We start from the raw sequence: 21,644 nt of genomic DNA, 5'->3' as shown, positions 1-21,644 counted from the left end.
GCATTTACTTTTTGTTGCTTGTTGTTTTTAAATTCCCCATATTTCCTTAGAAGACATAAGTTGCTTTACAAATTAATGAAACACACACACATACACACAAACACAATAAAAGACCTGGAACGTTTTGTAACAATCTGTTACCCTTGTTAAGTATGGGGAAGGAGTGAGGAGAGTACGTTTTGCTTTTTAGTTAATATCTGTATTAATTTGCTAGGATAACAGAAAAAGCTATACTGGATCTGTATAGCTAGAACTGCCTTTTAACAAAGTCCTGCAACTGGTGGCTTTAATAACAAAAATTTATTGGCTCAAATATCTGGGAACTGGAAGTCCAAGACAAAAGTATCAGTAGGGCTGGTTCCTTCTGACGGCTGTGAGGAAAGATCTGTTTCAGATTTCTCCTTGGCCTGTACAGAGCCATCTTTTTCCTAGGTCTCTTCACATCGTCTTCTTTCTATTAGTGTCTTGGTATCCAAATTTCTCCTTTTTATAAGCACATCAGTGATAACTGGACAAGCCCAACCTAATGACCTCATTCAACTTGATTACCTCTATAAAGACCCTATATCTCCAAGTAAGGTTATACTCTGAGGTAGAGGGGGACAGGATTTCAACATAAGAATTTGGAGGAGGATATAATTCAACCCTTAACACTCCTCTTCTTTTCTGAAATTTTTGTATATTTTTCTTATTTAAAAGGAGGACAAAAAATAGTTCCTAAAAGTTGTAAAATAACAGAATACTATTTTAATTACATAAAATTTTATCAGCAAAAAAGGACTAAATTTTGATATAAGTAATGAGTCATATAGTTCATATCCAATGCACTTTGTCCTAGACCCCATCTTCCACTAACTCTCTTTCTGTCTTTTTTTTTTTTGAGATGGAGTTTCACTCTTGTTGCCCAGGCTGGAATGCAATGGCATGATCTTGGTTCACTGAAACCTTCACCTCCTGGGTTCAAGCGATTCTCCTGCTTCAGCCTCCCGAGTATCTGGGATTACAGGTGCCAGCCACCACGTCCAGCTAATTTTTTGTATTTTTAGTAGAGACGCGGTTTCATCATGTTGGCCAGGCTGGTCTCGAACTCCTGACCTCAGGTGATCCACCCACCTCGGCCTCCCAAAGTGTCTGGCTTACAGGCATGAGCCACCGTGCCCGGCCCCAACTCTCCTTCTCAATGTACTAATATTGGCCTTACTATTTCTCGACTATGCTCCGGTTATTTTGCACTTAATATTCTCTGCCTGAAGTTCTTCCTCCAAATATACATATGGATCCGTTCTTTGACATTTGTGTCCATCTCCTTCTTAGTTCTTCGTAGACCATCCAAAATAAAGTTACTAGAACAGCACTCTTAGTAACTCTCTATGCCCCTCTCTGCTGATATTTTTCTTTATAGTACTAACACCTGATACATTATTTGATCATTTGTTTTTTCTCCCCACTACAAAGCTTCTTGAGAACAGAGACATATTTTGCTCACTGATGTACCCTTGACATCCAAAATAGTGCCTAGAGTGTTGAACACAATTTGTGACTACTTTTTTGTTCATTATCATAAGCAGAAAGAGTTTCTTAAAGTTAATGCATGTCTGACTTCTAAGTAGCATCTACTGTTCCCTTTTCTAATCATTTTCTGCACCATAGACAGAGTCATCTTTCCACTTCTCTGTAAAACACATTTTCCCTTCTCTCAGGATGTAATCCCAAATCTTTTATACAGTTGAAATGGCTTTGCTGGGCCCTGCCTATCTCTCCACTGTAGTCTCAGATTCTACTCCCATCAGTTCTCAGTGATCCAAAGTACCGTCCTCCTCTCAAATTCCCCAAACATGTTCCTCTTCACCATAGGGCCTCTGTACATGTAGTTCCCTTGGTCTGGAATCCTCAGCCCTCTATCGCACAAATCTAGTTAACCTTAACTTATAATCTCATCAGATCACAGCTCTTAAGGTCACTTACTCTGTGAAGCTCTCCTCAACCCACTCTGTGTCAAGTTCCTTTGACATATGCTCTTACAGAACTGTTCCTTTCAGAACTCTTTCAAATATTCAGCTGATGATTATTGATTTCTCTCTCCTAATGGACCTAAGTTCCAAAGTATAAAAACAAAAACCTTCCCTGTGATTCCAAGAGAATGGGAACCATGTCTTCTATTGCATATGCTGTTTTGAACAACTAAAAGGTAGTAGTCAACCTAATGAAGGAACACAGACAACACAGGCTGACTATAAATGAACAAAGCCCTGAAATCAGTCAATTATAGGAATTAAACACAACAAATTTTCCTTTTATTAACTTCAACTGGTTTCATCAGACACATTGCATATTTCTGGGTAGCCTGCCCCTAGCCACCAGTGAGTGCACAAAAAGATCCAAGCTTATGGCTGGGCACGGTGGCTCACGCCTGTAATCCCAGCACTTTGGGAGGTAGAGGTGGGTGGATCACAAGGTCAGGAGCTCGAGACCAGCCTGGCCAATATGGTGAAACTAAAAAAAAATACAAAAAAAAATCTACTAAAAAAAAATCCAAAAAAAAATCAGCCAGGTGCGGTGGCAGGCACCTGTAATCCCAGCTACTAGGGAGGCTGAGGCAGGAGAATTGCTTGAATCTGGGAGGCGGAGGTTGCAGTGAGCTGAGATTGCACCACTGCATTCCAGCCTGGGTGACAGAGTGAGACTCCATCTCAAAAAAAAAAAAAAAAAATCCAAGCTTATTTTAATATTCAATCATGCAATCAATTTAAAAGTGCATGAAAAGTAATAGAAATTGTCACTATACACCTTATCTCAATTAGTGATATACCTAACTCACATGCCTCATCATCAGTTATTTTGCAGGAATTTGCAGAAAAATTTAAAAAATTTCCTATGTATGTAAATGTATTGATATGCACTGAAAACTTAAAGGCTGCCTATGAGATATAATTTACAATAGGGTAATATCAAAATACAGTATTGCATAGGCAACTTTTTGCCCCCAAATTAAAAATTTGTCAACTAGCTAATTTCCTTTTAAACTGTATATAAGCATTCTAATATATTTTGGTTTTGGGGGGGAGCCTCTCATTTTAATGTGATGTGTGATAAACAGACTTTTTACAATGGTTCTAATACCACTACTATTTCTCTGAATTGAGAAAATAAGGAAAATTTAAATCTCTGTCACATTTATTGTTGTATCATTAGCTTTCTGGTACCTAAACAATGACTATCTCCAGATTAAACTGTGTAATTTTAACAGACAGTACAAATTTTTACTGTTTCCTTAAATATCACAGTAGTATTTAAAGTGGGTTGAATAAATTTTTTAAATAACTTTGTATAATAGATGACATAAAATAAGGTATACTGTAACTCTCTTTCAGATTTATAATTCTTTTCCTGAATACTTTAAGGATATCTTTCAATATATACAGATAAATAGATATACTGATAAATAGATAAATTTATCAGTATACCTTGAATGCATATATGCACATCTAGATGCATTTATCCTATTTACTTGCCACAGCAAACCAAAAGTCACACATCTGACTCAATGCACCACATCTTGTTATTACATTCTAAAAGTATGGTTAAATATTCATTACAAAAATCAAAGTCATCATTTTTGGCAAATTTTCTTCAGTAAGCAGCATCTGATAATTCCAAATAATTTAACTCCACTCATTAATTCATTCGCTATAAAGAACAACACTTTAAATGCAATGTCACAGATTGAATTGTGTTCCCCCCAAAATTCATATGTTGAAGCCCTAGTACTAAGTTAAAATGAAGCCATTAGGGTAGGCCCTAATCCAATCTAACTGGTGTCCTTATAAGAAGATTAGGACTTACAGAGAGACACCAAGGATGGGCATGCACTGAGAAAAGGCCATGTAAGGACACACGGAGAAGACAGCCATCTGCAAGCCAAGGAGAGAGGCCTCAGGAGAAGCGAAGCCTGCTAACATCTTGATCCTGGACTTCTAGCCTCCAGAAATGTGAGAAAATAAATTTCTACTGTTTAGGCTCCCCAGTCTGTGGTACAATAGTCACCCCTTATCTGCAGTTTCACTTTCTGAGGTTTCAATTACCCAGTCAACTATGGTCTGAAAATATTAAATCGAAAATTCCAAAAATAATTCAAACCTTTTAAATTGCACACAGTTCTGTGTAGCGTGATGTAATCTCACACTGTCCTGCTCCATCCTACCCAGGTTATGTATGAACCATCCCTTTGTCCTGTGTATCCATGCTGTAGATGCTCCCTATCTATTAGCCATCTTAGTTATTAAAACAACTGTCTAGGTATCGTAGTGCTTGTGCTAAGTAAACCTTACTTTACTTAATTGTTCTATTATTATTGTTTTAAATCTCTCATTGTGTCTAATTTATAAATTAAACTTTATCCAGATATGTATATGTAGGAAAAAAACAGCACATATAGAGTTCTGTACTGAGGTTTTAGCATTCACTGGAGGTACTGGAATGTAACCCCCACGGATTAGGTAGGTCTACTGTAGTTTCTTATGGCAGCCCTAGCAGACTAATATGCTCAACTTGGCAGAACAAATGAGATGTTTTAAATCACACTGCATTTAAGTTCTACTGTGATATACACAACTATTTCTACCTTCTGAAAACACAAAACTAAGGTCATCTCCAACATGCTTTATGCTAAATGCTGAGATGTGAGCAGAATACCAGTTTAGACATAACAAGTTTGCCTAGGAAAATATTTGGTGGTCCTGCCTATTCATATTATTGCAACCGTATACAGCAATTAGATTAATATCTGGATAAACACGTCAATTTCCTTAAGTAAACAACTTAGCTCCTGTATAATTGACATATAAAACATATGGATCTCCTTTCAGCCCATACAATAGAAAACCTGTATTCAGGGCCCTTGCAAATGATCTTAATCAAAATAAATTGCTAACTATCCTTTCTTGTGGCTGAGAAAATTCTAGACCAGTATTAAGAACCTAGCTGTGCTTCAGATAAACTTGGGAAACTTTTAAAAATGACAGATTGTGCAACTCCTCCCCTGGAATTTGATTCCACTTTACCAAGGCCTATAGACTTTTTAAAGCACCCCATAAAACTTGTATTTGTAGCCAAAACAATCTAGAGAATTTTTAAATATTTCTGTACTTGAAGACTTTTTTAAAACTACTAATGTTCAGTGGCCTTCTGAAAAATTCCAATCTAAATGACTCTGGCAATGGTGTGTGTGTATGTGTGTGTGTGAATATCTCCTTTGACATTGTAATGTGCAGCCATAATTGAAAACAATGGTCTAGAATTCAGATATCATATGATTATAAAGTGTTGTAATTAGTGTGAAGCATATACAACCAAATACCAGGGTATATAAGTGATTATCTATTAAAAAAAATATATGGCTGAGGAGGGCAGATCACAAGGTCAAGAGATCGAGACCATCCTGGCCAACATGGTGAAACCCTGTCTCTACTAAAAATACAAAAAATTAGCTGGGCGTGGTGGCACATGCCTGTAGTCCCAGCTACTCAGGAGGCTGAGGCAGGAGAATCACTTGAACCCGGGAGGCAGAGATTACAGTGAGCCGAGATCACGCCACTGCACTCCAGCCTAGCAAATGAGCGAGACTTCATCTCAAAAAAAAAAAAAAAAAAAAAAAAAAAAAACTATCACTTACATTGCACTGAACTATAAATATACACTGTAGTATGGCTTTATTATGAAAATTATCTGTATGCCTTCATTTATCCAGGTAGAAAAGAGATTGAGAACCTCAAACAAAATATTAGCAAACAAAATTCAACAGCACATTAAAAGTATTATACACCATAACCAAATGAGATTTATTTCTGGAATCCAAGGATAGTTCAACATAAAAAAAAACAATGTAACGCAGCACATTAACAAAAGAATGGACAAAACCCATGACCATTGCAATTGATGCAAAAAAAAAAGACAAAATTCAATATCCTTTTGTTAATAAACAGATCCAACAAACTAGGAATAGATGGAAACTACTTCAATATAATAAAAGCGATATTCAAACATTTCTTTCTTTCTTTTTTTTTGGTGGGGGGACAGAGTCTCACTATGTCACCCAGGCTGAAGTGCAATGGCGTGATCTCAGCTCTCTGCAACCTCCACCAGAGGGTTCGAGTGATTCTCCTGCCTCAGCCTCCTGAGTAGCTGGGATTACAGGTGCATGCCACCACATCTGGCTAATTTTTGTATTTTTGGTAGAGATGGGGTTTCACCATGTTGACTAGGCTGGTCTCAAACTCCTGATCTCATGATCCATACACCTCAGGTCCCAAAATGCTGGGATTACAGGTGTGAGCCACCACGCCAGGGCAAGAAAAGCCCGATTCTACATTACACTGTACTAGAATTCCTAGCCAGGGCACTTAGGGGAGGGGATGAGGAGAAGAGGTGGGAAGCAGAGAGGGAGTCTGACTGCTCTCCCAAGTCTTACCTCTTTTCAATCAGATAGAAACCAGGCCCTTTTTTCATCATTTCTCAGAACATTTCCAAGTATTACTTCTCATTATTCTTATATTCTTATATTATTCCCTTTGCATTTTAAGCATACAGTGTAAAGGCTGGAAAACAATGAAACATGCAAGTAAGTAGCTATAGTCCCAGCTACTCAGGAGGCTGAGGCATGACAATCGCTTGAATCCAGAGGCAGAGGTTGCAGTGAACCAAGTCATTGTACCACTGCACTCCAGTGTGGGCGACACAATGAGACTCTGTCTAAACAAGCAAACAAAGACTAATTGAACTTTGTGAAAATGTAAAAATTTTTGTGCAACAAAAGATATAAAGAGAACCAATGGAATGGGAGAAAATATCTCTGCAAATCATATATCTAACAAGGGATTAATATCTAGAACATATACAGAACTACAACTCAACAGAAAAACATGATTAAAAAATGGGCAAAAGACTTGAATAGACATTTCTCCAAGGACATTCATATGGCCAATAAACATATGAAAAGATGCTCAACATCACTAATTATTAGACAAATACAAATCAAAACCATAATGACACATCATAGCCACTATCAAAAAAACAAAAAACAAAATATCAAGTGTTGGCAAGGATGGAGAGAAACACGAACATTTGTGCACTGTTGGTGGGAATGTCAAATGGTGCAGCCACTACAGAAAACTATGGTGGCTCCTCAAAAAACTAAAAATAGAATTACCATATGATCCAGCAGTTTCACTTCTAGGTATGTATCTCTGAAAATTGAAAGCAAGGTCTTGAAGAGATATTTGTACACCCATGTTCACTGCAGCATTATTCACAATAGTTAAATGGTGGAGGCAACACAGGTGTCCACCAATGGACAAATAAACAACATGTGTTACAAACATACGATGCAATATTATGCAGACTTAAAATGGGAGGAAATTCTGCAAAATACTGTAACATGGATGAACCCTGAAAACATCACACTTGTGAAATAAGCCAGTCAGAAAAACACAAACACTGTATGATTCTGGTTATGAGACATTTAGAGTAGTCAAATTCAAAGAGAGAAAAATGGTGATTTCCAGGACCTCAGGAGCAGGAGAAAAGGAGGAATTGTTGTTTAACGGGTATAGAGTTTCAGTTTCGCAAGACAGAAAGTTATGAAGATGGATGGTGGTGATGAGGGCACATTATAAATGTATATAGGAACACTGAACTGTACACTTAAAAATGGTTAAAATGGCAAATTTCATGTTATGTATAGTTTACCATAATAAAAAACAACTGGAAAAAAATTACCAATGGGGATGAGGTGGAGATCAATAAATAACAAATATGTCTGGATTTGCTCCAGAATAACCTGAGGGGTGGAAAAAATGGGTGAGAGTATAATAAAATAAGAGTATACATGTAATTATGTATTTTCCTGTGTAATATTTCTTATGTTATTTCACTGAGTTATTTTAATATTTACTAAATTATTTTACCACTCTGTTGAGAGCAGTATAACATAAGGCTTTAATAGCACAGACTCTCAAGTTAAACTACCCCATTCAAATCCTAGCTCTTCCATTGTTAAACTCATATTTTAGTTTTGTTATCTGTAAAATGAGGATTGAGTTAATATTTAAAAAGTACTTATAACAGTGCCTGGCAGGTAGTAAGCACTATATAAATGTTAAATAAGTCTGTATTTATCATGGTTTTGATTTTTAATCCATCAGACAAAAATATCTGTGGTAAGTGTAGAAAGAGTAAACATCATATAAACTTTTGTTAAAAAAAATATATATATATATATATAAGGTAACCACGATTTTTGTTTTTACCAGTTTAAAAAATAGAAGAGCCCATCAACTATAGAGGGTGCTGCAGGAGATGTCAATATTTAGCACTTCATTATCTTGTGATACTTTTAAGTCATTCAATTTATAGGTGGCTCAGTTTACAACCATAAATATCAAGAGAAAGTGACTTCCTAGTAATGGGATGTAGGAAATGCTACCCCCAAAATATAGCACCTTGGCATTTGAGAAAACAGCAGAAACAGGAAGGTCTCTCTTCTGACTTTCTCATTCTCTTCTCCCCTGAAGTAAGCCATAAAATCTAGGAAAGTCATTCTTTGACTTTCTCTCCCTTCTCTCTAAAACTCTTATGGGATAGGTCTCCCTATAGATGTGTCACATAGAGATGCCAAGAAGAATCTGAACAAACAGGCTTTGCTAAGTCCACCCCAGTTTATCACCATTAGATCATACCCTTTTGTCCTCTAATCATACTCCTGTATGACTGTCCATAGTAACACAGCTTTCTGTTGTTTTGCCAAGTCTTCATATCTGAAGTCTCCCATGCTATGCAAAATTTTTATTAAGTAAATTTGTATGCACTTCTCTTGTTAATTTGTCTTTGTTAGAGAGATCTCCACCATGAATCTAGGGATGGGTGAGGAAATATATCAGAACTACATCCTATATACCAGGTACTACGTCACCCCCTCAAGGCAGAGGCAGGATTTGAGCTAAGCTTTCTTGGATGAGTTAGATTTCAAGGGTAGAGATAAACTGAGGATGAGACTGGTAAAGAAGGTATGAGTAAAGATGAAAGTGTGAGGGTTTTTTCAAATAACAATGATAATCAGTTAGGCTGCAGCAAAATGCTTACTAAAGAGTAGTAGGAGATAAAACTATTGATTAGAACATAAATTTGGAAGCTCCTAGATATAATACCTAAGAATTAAAATTTATCCTTAAAGAGTAGTTAATGTTTTTGAGCAAGTAATATAATTAAGGTAACTTCCCAAAAAGTTTAATCAAATGGTCTTATCCAAATGAAATGAACATAGATCATCCAAGATGAATGTAACAGACGTGCAAACAACAATAGCAATGGGAATAGAAAAAGATAAATACATGCTGTATCGCCAAAGTAAAAGCAAGAAGACTTAGTAACTAACCAAATCTTTTTAACAGAAGGTAAGCAATACAAATATTTGGAGAGATTGTGAGCTTGATGACGAGAGAATGGTAATCACATTAGCAAGAATAGGTTTTGAAAAGCAAAGGTGATGAATCACCATTAGACATGGTGATGTCAGAATACACAAGTGAAAATGTCCAAACTGTTTTTAGGAGAAGACGTTTCATAAATGTCAGTAAAAATGTTCTGATTAGAAAGAGAAATATGTCCGTTTGTTGGAAGCGAAGTGTATAGAAGGAAGGTGGCATAAATAAGAACAGTTACAGGGCAATTTAAGGGGAAAAATATTGCTCAAATAAAAATATAATTCCTTAAGTTGGGGATAAGACTCTTTATAAGAACTAAACAAGTCAGTCTGCCATCGCTGTAACCTGATCAAAAATACAATTTGATTAGATAGTAAAGCATTGTATGTCAATATTGATTACTCAACAAATATTGAGGACCTCTGTGCCAAGAACTGCTCTAGACAGTGAGCACATAATGGTTAACAAGGTAGGCAAGATCATGCTGTTGTGTGTAACTTTCATGCTAATAGTCTGTTGAATCATGATTAATCTAAAGACTGCAGGATCACTTTAACCTAAACTTTGCTATTCAGGGTGGAAAATATTTGCATTATCAAATATTAGGATTTATATTCAGCTACCTAGACACACTAATATAAATCTAAGATTTAATACATTCAGTACACCCTTAGCCATTCAATATTTTTGGTAAGACTTCTGCCATCAGTAGTATAATTATTCACTAATGGTATCAAATCTTGTTTAATTAACAATAAGCAGAGGCCAGAATCTCTAATAAAAACAGCAGCTCATAAGTCTACATGGAGCAATCTTTAGGTCAATAGAACATTTAATGTATAAACATGCTTTGTAATATCTTGCAGAAAGACTGTAGAATTAAAAAATGAGTCAGGCGTGGTGGCTCACGCCTGTAATCCCAGCACTTTGGGAGGCCGAGGTGGGTGGATCACCTGAGGTCAGGAGTTCGAGACCAGCCCGGCCAACATGGCGAAACCCCATCTCTACTAAAAATACAAAAATTAGCTGGGCATGGTGGTGGGCGCCAATAATCCCAGGCTGAGGCATAAGAATCGTTTGAACCAGGGAGGTGGAGGTTGCAGTGGGCCAAGATCGCGCCACTGCACTCCAGCCTGAGGGATACAGCAAGACTTTTGTCTCAAAAAAAAAAAAAAAAAAAAGAATTTAAGGGACATTAAGATTTCATGCTGACGATTCTCACATCTCAAGTTATAGGTCTCATATCTAACTGCCACCTGACATTTCTACTCAGAAGCCCTGAGCTACTTAAAGCTTAATACATCTAAAATGTAGCTCTTGTTCTCTCCAAATGTTCTCCTTCACGGTTCCTATCTGTGAATAATATAGCACTACTCCCCAGCTAGAAACATGAGTCATACTTAACTCCTTTCTTATTCTCCTACTCCCACCTCCATTACAATTAACCACCAAAGCTGGTCTCTTTTGTTGTCTAAATCTCTCTCAAATCCAACCACATCTTTCTATCCCCACTTCTACCACTCTCAAGTCAGGCCAGCATGCTCCCCATACTAACTAGTCATCCTGAATCCAATCTAGCTTTCCCTGTGATCTGTTCTCCCCATTTTAATTAGGTTTATTTGCTAAAACAGATAGAATAAAATCATTTCCTCACATTTAAACTCCTTCAACGGTTTATAAAAGCCTCAATAAAATGGCCCGGCCTTACTCTCTCGTCTAATCTCTTGACACTAGCCACTCTCCACACCCACACCCCATGGTGAGCTCTACATTCAAAACTTACATTTATTTCAGTCCCAGCAATCTTCCCTTTCTGTTACCTCTCATCCTTTGCACATGCTATTTCTTCTGCTAACAGTCCTTCCCCATATTTTTTATCTACATTAATCACCAACAGTTCCTCCAAGTTTCAGTTTAAGTGTCACTTCTGGGAAGCCTTGCCATATTTCCATCCAGTCATTAAATAGATATTTATTAAATGTCTACGATGAGTAAAGTATTAGCTATATTAAAGTATTGAATATATTTTAATAAATAAAACAGACATGGCCCTTGCCTTCCAGGAACAGAGACTATCACAGTACTAATGATACTTGATTATAATTACATATTTAGTCATCTTTTCTCCTCAGACTAATAAAGTGTGATCTAAAACCAACTTAATTACAATCACCAATTCATAAAACATCAGATGAATCAATAGTAAACAAAAATTTACTGAGCCCACGGGCTTCGGCCTAGTTACAAGACCCTAAAAGTTTCAAATATCTACTTTTTTTTGAGACAGTCTCGCTCTGTCTCCCAGGCTGGAGTGCAATGGCGTGATCTCGGCTTACTGCAACCTCTGCCTCCCCGGTTCAAGTGATTCTCCTGCCTTAGCCTCCCAAGCAGCTGGGATTACAGGCACCTGCCACCACACCCAGCTAATTTTTGTATTTTTATTAGAGACAGGGTTTCACCACGTTGGCCAGGCTGGTCTTGAACTCCTGATCTCAAGCGATTCACCCACCTCAGCCTCCCAAAGTGCTGGGATTACAGGTGTGAGCCACCGTGCCTGGCCTCAAATATCTACTTTAATGGTCATCTCAAAAGAATAGTAAATCAGAGGTCAGAAGACTTAGGTTCCAATTCTGTTTCTGCAATTATCTACCTGACCTCAAGCCAGTCATTCATTATTTCTGAATCTCTTACCCTTAAGTGTAACATTATAATAATCAAAATAATGATGAGTATGAAGGCTTTCACAGTATCATTTATTTCTTGGTGGATTCAAAAAAATTAAACTTGTTTAAACAGTTTGAAAAAATAGCACAAGGAAACAGTTCAAATATAAATTCCTAAGCTGTGGTAAAATGTGAACTTCAGTACATTTAAGAAACTGCCAGTAACTCTGGCAATATGGACATCCAATTAAATGAAACTGTTTTTATGAAATAATGTCTAGCAACTAAAATAAGAGCTTTAGTTCATGCCCCATCTGCCCATATTTCCCCAAGGTCAAAATTCTATTCTTTTTTTCAACTCTAAATGGTATCTTGCTCTATGAAGCCTTTCCTGACTTCTTTTAAAAATATCCTCCTCAGGCCTACTACTACACTATACCACTCAAACTTGGCAGTATTGTGTTCATCACTTGTACTGTAACTAGTTGCATGGTACTGGGAATTCTAATAACTAATGCATCCCTAACATATAGCACAGTGCCTAGAATATTAGACTTCAATAAAGGCTTACTGAATGCCTTGTTTTATTTAGCACTTTTATTTACAGTTTAGACCAATCATAGAAGGCTAAAGTATAGCCATGGCAAAATTCTTTGGTCTGAAGGAGCAGTTTTATGGTTTCCTGTTCACATATTGGAATGATATTTGCCACTTAGCCTTTGTTAGGTTTAAAAACATTTCAGATTTGGATAGAAACTTTTATACTAAACAAAAGCATGGCTGAAACTTTCTTTGGAAAAACTACTGACAGCTCAACTTCAAAAGAGAACAATGTAGCCTCCCTTTAAACAAACTTAACAGCACAGTGAAACCAAGGGTGAGTTTTAAGAGATGTAGATCAAGAGAGACAGATATACAGTTGACCCTTCATATCTGAAGGGGATTGGTTCCAGGCAGGACACCCCCCTAGATACCAAAATCCACAGATGCTCAAATCCCTTATATAATATGGCATACTACTTTAAACATATCTAGGAATAAAGGCATCACACTAGAAAATACTATTAAAAAAAACCAAAATATGCCAATTTGTAAAAATAACTCACAGAAATCCATCACAGTAACATTAAGGATTTTCTCAGCTCTTTTTTTCTGGTTGTAAATTTAAGTATTTAAGTTTTCTAAAATTAGATACTTAAAAAAAAAGGAGTTCACTCACATTAAAGCTGGAATTAAGACTAGTAACTGTAGCTTATCATACATAATAAGGATAGTAAAAAATAACCGCAAAGAAGCAAAGTATTTTAATGCTTGAGTTGTAAAAGACGACAGATTTTAAGCAGTCTGCTATTAATCCAGACTTAATGAACCTAATATTTAGTAATGGCTTTTATTTTCTTTTTATTTACAGGCTATGCTGATGTTAGTTTGTAGCAAACTATAAAAAAATTTACCATAAGGAAATATTTATCCTAAAAAAACAGTATGAAGGGAAAAAAAGGCAAATAATCCGATTATTCAATATTAAATAACTTTGACTGTAATACCTAAAACACAAAGGCATGTTAATTGATGGAACTGATGGACTTAACAGTAAAAAATAAAAATCTTCACATATATTCTCCAATAGAACTTAAGTTGTAATGAAGGTGATATTTCAAACCTTTAAGCACTTTCACAATTTAAAAAATGCCCAGTAAAATAAATACCACTTTCCACCAATTAGACTAGCAAGGATAAAACAAATATTTAGCAGAATGTGGGAAAACAGATATTCTCATAAACTAGCAATAAGAATATTAAGTGGTACAATCTCATTGCAGTTTTATTATATCAGAAGTTAAAGGGCACATATGCTTGATCCAGCAATCTACTGCTACAAATTATCCCATTGATATAATCAAAAATATTTATTGCAAAATTATCCCATTGATATAAAAAAAATTTACTGCAAAAATATCCCATTGATATAATAAAAAATATATATTGCAGCAGTACTTATATACAGGCAAAAAATCCTGAGATTTACCTAAATATTAATAAGGTAACAGTTATAATAAATGTGGTACATATATGGAAAAATGTCCAAAATATATTGATGAGCAGAAAGAGAAAGATGTAGAATACATACCAGCTATTTTTGGTAACTTATGGGGAGTACAGTGCTGGGTGGGAGAGAAGAGTTTTACTTTTTACTTTAAACATGGCTATACTATTTGCTCATAAAGTCACATGTGACTTTTACAAAAAATTTACATTTTGAAAATACTAAATGTGGCCAGGTGCAGTGGCTCACGCCTATCATCCCAGCACTTTGGGAGGCTGAGGCTGGTGGATTGCCTGAGGTCAGGAGACCAGCGTGGCCAACACAGTGAAACTCCATCTCTACTAAAAATACTAAAATTAGCCAGGTGTGGTGGCATGCACCTGTAGTCCCAGCTACTCAGGAGGCTGAGGCAGGAGAATAGCATGAACTCAGGAGGTGGGGGTTGCAGGGAGCCGAAATTGTGCCACTGCACTCCAGCCTGGGCGACAACAGCAAAACTTTGTCTAAAAAAAAAAAAAAGTGAAATACTAAATACTAAATGTTACTTGGCAATACAGCTGGAAAGGGTCAATGTATGTTGTACAATCTCATCTAGAATGAAGGACAAAGAATTTTATTAATTAAAAAGTTTTCTTTTTCATGCTACAACAAAGGGCAGCACATCTGCAGTGCTACTAAAGAAACTGAAGTACAGAGAGGTTAAGTTAGAAATTAGACAAATTAATCTAAGACAAATATCCATAAAGAATTTCAAATCCTTGGATTCAGGGATTCTGCAGTCTTAGCAGCAGCTGCCTATGTTAAATATTGAAGCACAAAATGAAGACAAAGACTCTGCAATGGAGGTACAGCTAGCAGCCTCTGAGAAGAAAAATTAGTCTAAAATCTTTGTGGAGACATGTAAGTTAGGCAATCTCAAGGTTAAATTTCTCTGGCTCCTCAACTCTAACCAACAATAGGACTAATACTTCACAACTAGGATTAAAAAAAAAAAAAAGAACCAAGGTCTATATACGGTAAGAATCTATGTCGAAGAAAATCCTTGTGGGAAGACAGAAGGAACAGCATGAGAAAATGTCAATGTCCAACTCTGTGTTCAAACATTATGGCAGAAGCTGCAGAAAGGAAAAGCAACAAACTGATCCCTGTGAGGAAGAACCTCTTCTTGCTTTGGACTTGCTAGAGGGCAAACAAGCTTCAGGCATAAAAATCTCCAGATGATTACTATAGCCAACCCAACTAGCCAAATTTCAAACACAGAAAAAAAAACAAAAACCAAAAAACCACTAGTCGAATTGCTTTAAAATTTAAGAAGTGTGTTATTTCTTAAGAAAGTATATTGTTTAGGCCGGGTGCAGTGGCTCACACCTGTAATCCCAGCACTTTGGGAGGCTGAGGGTGGATCACCTGGGGTCAGGAGTTTGAGACTAGCCTGACGAACACAGTGAAACCCCATCTCTACTTAAAAAAACACAAATTTAGCGGGGTGTGGTGTTGCATGCCTGTAATCCCAGCTACTTGGGAGGCTGAGGCAGGAGAATTGCTTCAACCTGGGAGGCAGAGGTTGCAGGGAGCCGAGATTGCGCCATTGCATTCCCACCTGGGCAACAAGAGCGAAACTCCGTCTCAAAAACAAAACAAAAAAAGTATATTGTTTATATATGTTATATTACATATCTACAACAACAAAAAAATTTAAATACCGTTCAACAAATAGCAAGCTTCCTGAGCTGTGGGACTCAAAAATGTTACCACAGTTCCAGGCTATGATTCTATAATTTCTTCCTCCATCCTAACAGTTTTTTACCTTCAGAGAATGAGGAAAAGTTTTCTTCACTTCTTACATGTGTGACTAGTGTTTCCAATTGTCTATTTGTATTAGTCTAACCTTTCAAAAGCTTTAAAGAAGTAACTAGTACAAACCCACAAAGAAAATACTCTTCATAGCAAACACTTCAAATTTCTGCAACATGGATTAATACCTCCACTTGGAAATACTAATCAAAATCAACAATGACAGCCTTACTTTAGGTCTGAATTAAGAATATTTTACTAGCCACTGTATTTCAACTGGATTGAAGGAAGACTTGGGAAATATTTTACTTCTCTTTCTAAAATGTCTATAATGCTGTCTCTGGATTATCCTCAGTGGCTCCTTCCTATGGCCCAACAGCAACTGAAGTACCAATGCCCCCATCCCATTCCAGCTAGCATTCTGAATCTCTATTTGCCTGGGAGAAAAGAACTCTTTTCATTGATCTATGTTTAATAAAACATTTACTGAATGCACACAGTATTCCCAGCATGGTGCTAAGATAAATGAGACATGGATGGTATCTACCTTCAAACTCATAGTCTAATAAAGAAGACAAACTACGGCCAGGCCTGGCTTAAAGGATCAGATGATGCTTCAGATAGGCTATTTCAGAAGATAAGCTGACAACCAGCAGAGAGGGCTCTGGCAATTGGGGAGGCATGGGGTTGAGGGAAAGTGACAACAATGTACCTAGGACTAGAACTAGGAATATGAAACATCATACTTAGTTTATTCATATAATCCTCAGCATTCTGACACAGCTACAGTGAGATAACTGCATGCTGTGTTATAAGGTTTACTACATTTTATTCTGAAAGTGATGGGGGACAATTAAAGAGACAGGTAGAAGAAGGAAAAGAGTATAGAAAAGTTAGCAAGTAGGAACAGAGATATGGAGAATCCAATAAACAAATCACTGAGAAAACATAAATACTTTGTAGTGTGTTCATACAATGGAATATTACTAAAAATAAAACAGCAATAAAAAATAATGAACTGCTGATATAGTCACAACATAGATGAAGCTCAAGAACATTCTGTTGAATGAAAAAGCCACATACAAGAGTACAAGATGTACAAGAGTACATACTATATATAAAATCCAAAAACAGGCAAAACTAAATTATGCTGACAGAATTCAGAAAGATGATTACTTCAGGGGAAAAGGCTATTGGATTGGAAGTGGGGAAAGCACAAGGAACTTTCTAAAGTAATGAAATGTTCTATATCTTGATCTAGATGGTGGTTACATATATGAATGTGTATGTGAAAAGTCATTCAGCTCTATACCTCAAATTTTATGTTACCATATATATGTAAACTATACCATAATAAAAAAGAAAAAACTACATATATAAGCATGGTGAAAAATAAGGTCAGAATAAGTTAAACCACTGTCATCCCACAAGCAATATCAAACACAGAAAATCAGAACAAAAGTTTTAACAGACACTGTATATTCAACTAGAAAACAAATCCCTAATAAGACCTTCAAGTAGAAAAGTCTGGCTTCTTCTCCACTTTAAGAAGATACATAGGCAAGTGTTATCTCTAATAAATGCTACAAAAGTAAATTATTATTCCTAAAGAAAAATAGCCCACTATAAAGCAAAAAATAAAATTTTTCTACACAACAAGAGGAGGTACTATAACAATCAATAAGGTATGACAAGCACTTAATATAATTTAGAGCACAATAAGTACTCTTCAAACTACCACTACTGTTATTATTATATAATAGCAATAAAAGCAGAATTTTGCTTCAGAACATGCCCAAACCACCGACATGCCCAAACCACTGACAATGAGATTTCCTTCAGTGCATATTACTGAACTACAGCACTTTTCATCCTAGACTTTTTTTTTCTTTAACAAACATTGAGATCAGCAAATTTTTGACAGCTGAAACATCTGGTTAGAGGGAAAACCAAGTTAACTCCAATTTTTTCAGTGTTCTTTTTCCCTTGTTTCTGTTTTGAAGCCATATTCACTTACCAATAAATAGTAAATGTATCTTTTTAAAACATGTCAACGGCTCATATTATTAAAAAGCATTCTTTCACATACCAGACCAAAAGTACATGATGCCAATTCAATTTTTTGAAAGTGAACAGCCTTAGAAAGCTAATCAGAATGCTATATTAGAGAGGTCATTCAGTAGAGACACCCACTACGAAAACATTAAAACAATAATTTACAATTTTGAATACTATATTAACAGAAAGAAATCACAATTTGGCAAATTTAACCCATTTGGGAAAGTGCTTCCTTAACAGTAACAATGAAGCAAAATTCACAAAAGCAATGACTGTCATATACTTTATCAACAAAGGAGAGAACAACAAAGTGACACAATAAATGTCTTACTGAAGTGGTGAGAGTTCAATAAGAGTGGCTGTACCAAACATTAACTTGATTTTCTAACATGTTAGAATATTCACTGGAAACTTGAATGCTTTAGTTAACCTTAACACAAAAGAAGGAAACTAAAAATTTAGTTCCACAATTTGATAGTTGTAATTTTACTCCTATCAGATCAACTGAACCAAGTGTGTCAAAAAGTCAATTATTTGCATTTCGAAATTTTATTTAAAAACTCTTTGGTTCTGAACTCAACACCACATTTTTAAGACATAAATTTTTTGTATTATTCCTACCTTGATATGTACATTTAACAAAGCAGTCTTCTACTTACCTAGATTTTGTCTTATTAACATCTTGTTGCAAGAACAATCTCATCCAAAATTAAATCAAACCTGAAAGAATACACACAAAGACCAATGTTTAATTTTTTGTTTCAGGCATGAATAACTATAGCTACAATGCACTATTATTTTAAAGAAAAACCACAAACCAAATTATATTTCTTGATATAACACAAAAAAAGCATTCAACTAGAATACGATCATTTTAATCTTTAGGAAACTATTGCTAAGTGCCCCCCAACCCCACTGCTTTTTTTGAGAAATAATAATCTATTCAAATGAGAAATCGAAACTTTCTAATTCTTTTTTTTAAATTCTACAATAAATTGTTTTCATTAATTTTAATAGTATGGCAATGGCAATAATTAAAATAATTATTAACAAAACACACATCTTTCTAGATCAGTATTTAATATTATGTACATATCAAGACATACACCAAACAGCTGAAGACAAAAATGTTATAGTATTGGAACACATAAAAGTATATACTAATAGTAATTATCATAATAGCCAACACTGATTAAGTACTTACTAAATGCCAAGCATCATTATTCTAGAGAATAGAATGTATCAATACTCTCCAACTTCAATTTAATCTTTAATCTAGTATAAAGTGACTTCTACTCCAACAATCCACTGAACATGCATTTGCCAAAAATATACCTACCATTACTAATTTTACCATATTTCAGAAGTTCTGAAAACTCAGTATGTCCCACACTCTACACATCTCCTCCTCCCCATACCTGAAACTAGCTTGTGACTCTTCTAAATTCTCTATTCTTTAAAAAATAGCACCATACCTACCTCCATTCTCAAGCTAGATTACTTTAACTGTTTTATTTCCAAACTCACTATCATCTCTGATATGTCCTTCTTAGAACAACAGACCTAGAATTTTCTGCATCGTATCTAGAAAAGATGAGATATTTTCTCTGCCACCCAATGCCCCAGCAACCCAGAACTGGACATAGGGGCCTGTTAAACACTAAACTATAAAATCAAAGTAAGAACATTAAAAGTCTGCTATAAACGACTGAGTGGGATAAGCTGAACAATCGCCCCACAAAAGATTTCCACACCCTGATCCCTGAAACCTGACAATGTTGCCTCATATGGCAAAAAAAAAAAGTCTTTGTAGATATGATTAAGGATCTTGAGAGGAAAGATTATTCTGAATTATCTGGGTGGACCATAATGCAATCACATGTATCCTTATAAGAACGAGACACACACTGAAGGCAATGAGAAGACATAGCAGAGAGGACGGGCACAGTGGCTCACACCTGTAATGCCAGCACTTTGGGAGGCCAAGGTGGGCAGATCACCTGAGGTCAGGAGTTTGAAACCAGCCTGGCCAACATGGTGAAACCCCATCTCTACTAAAAATACAAAAGTTAGCTGGGCGTGGTGGCACACGCCTGCAGTCCCAGCTACTCAGGAGGCTGAGGCAGGAGAATCTTGCTTGAACTCAGGAAGCGGAGGTTGCAATGAGCCAAGATCATGTCACTGCAATCCAGCCTGGGCAACAGAGCAAGACTCCGTCTCCAAAAAAGAGGAAGAAGAAGAAGACATGGCAGAGAGAACTGAAAATGCTGCCTTTGTAGACTGGAAGGACATGGGCCACAGCCAGGAATGCCAGCACCCACCAGTATCAGGGAGAAGCAAGGAATGGATTCTCTTCTACAGCCTCCCTCCAGAAGGAACAAAGCCCTGCCATCACCTTGATTTTGGCCCAATAATACTGATTTTGAACTTCTGGCCTCCAGAACTGTGAGAGAATTAATTTCTATTGTTTTAAACCAACCAGTTTGTGGTAATTTGTTAGAGCAACCACAGGAAATTAATACACTGAAGATAGCAGGTTCTCAAGGAGATAAACTGGAAGCACCTCTATATAAAAGATGTTACGAACTGTATTGGTCTGCTAGGACTGTCATAAAATACTACAGACTGGGTGGCTTACATAACAGAAATTTACATTAGAGTGAGGGCCTTTCAGGAATCAAGTTAAATAAGGTAACTTATGAGGCTTTTACCCAATATGACTGGTGTCTTTTTTTTTTTTTTTTTTTTTGAGACGGAGGCTCACTGCAAACGCTGCCTCCCAGGTTCCAGTGATTCTCGTGCCTCAGCCTCCGAAGTGGCTGGGACTATAGGCACACACCACCATGCCTGGCTAATTTTTTATTTTATTTTTTTTAGTAGAGACAGGGTTTCACCACATTGGCCAGGCTGGTTTCAAACTCCTGACCTCAAGTGATCCACCCGCTTTGGCCTCCCAAAGTTCTAGGATTACAGGCATGAGCCACCGGCGCCCACCCTGACTGGTATCATTCTAAGAGACACAAGGTATGCACACACAGAGGGCAGGCCCTCTGCAAAAGAGAGACGCCTCAGGAGAAACAAAACCTGCCAATACCCTAATCTTGAATTTCCCATCTCTCGAACTGTGAGAAAATAAATTTCTGTTGTGTAAGCCACCCAGTCTGTAGTATTTTATGACAGTCCTAGCAGACCAATGCATGTTTTAAAAACTACATATGGTTGCACAAACAATATAAACATACTTAAATACCACAGAACTGTACACTTTAAAATGGTAAATTTTGTTATGCAAATTTTACAATAAAAAATAAAGGCATATACAAACACCACACACATACAAACTTCGACTTAAGCTGTTTAATTTTACCTTGCTTTGCTCGTACTCTCCAAAATCTGAAAAAAAAAAAAAACTTTTAACTGCATTTGTTCCCCACAAACCTAAACCAGCACATTTTAGACACTTTATTTTTATTTTATTAATTTTTAATTGACAAATAATAGTCGTATATATTATCTATTTATGGGGTACAATGTGATGTTTTGACATATGGTTACATAGCAGAATGATTAATTCATGCTAATTAACAAATCCATCGCCTCACACTT

At 36.3% G+C, this 21,644-nt stretch overlaps 1 protein-coding gene across 12 annotated transcripts in view; it reads right to left on the bottom strand.

Annotated features, from left to right (window-relative positions):
* ZNF644 (zinc finger protein 644) overlaps positions 1-21,644 on the bottom strand; it is a 108,405-nt gene that overhangs the window by 49,595 nt on the left and 37,166 nt on the right. For 9 of the 12 annotated variants that reach the window (XM_003260037.4, XM_003260036.4, XM_030825055.1 and 6 more), the window contains one exon: positions 18,698-18,758. In XM_003260037.4, the coding sequence (XP_003260085.1) occupies positions 18,698-18,719 (22 nt within the window). In that variant the 5' untranslated portion in view covers positions 18,720-18,758. Of the gene's footprint in view, positions 1-18,697; positions 19,062-21,405; positions 21,429-21,644 lie in introns of those variants that run through there. The other 3 variants (XM_030825059.1, XM_030825063.1, XM_030825062.1) reach the window with 2 other exon arrangements.

The sequence above is a fragment of the Nomascus leucogenys genome, chromosome 12 (genome assembly GCF_006542625.1).
Source record: "Nomascus leucogenys isolate Asia chromosome 12, Asia_NLE_v1, whole genome shotgun sequence".
Lineage (NCBI taxonomy): Eukaryota > Metazoa > Chordata > Mammalia > Primates > Hylobatidae > Nomascus > Nomascus leucogenys.
This window is presented reverse-complemented; position numbering and strand designations above follow the sequence as displayed.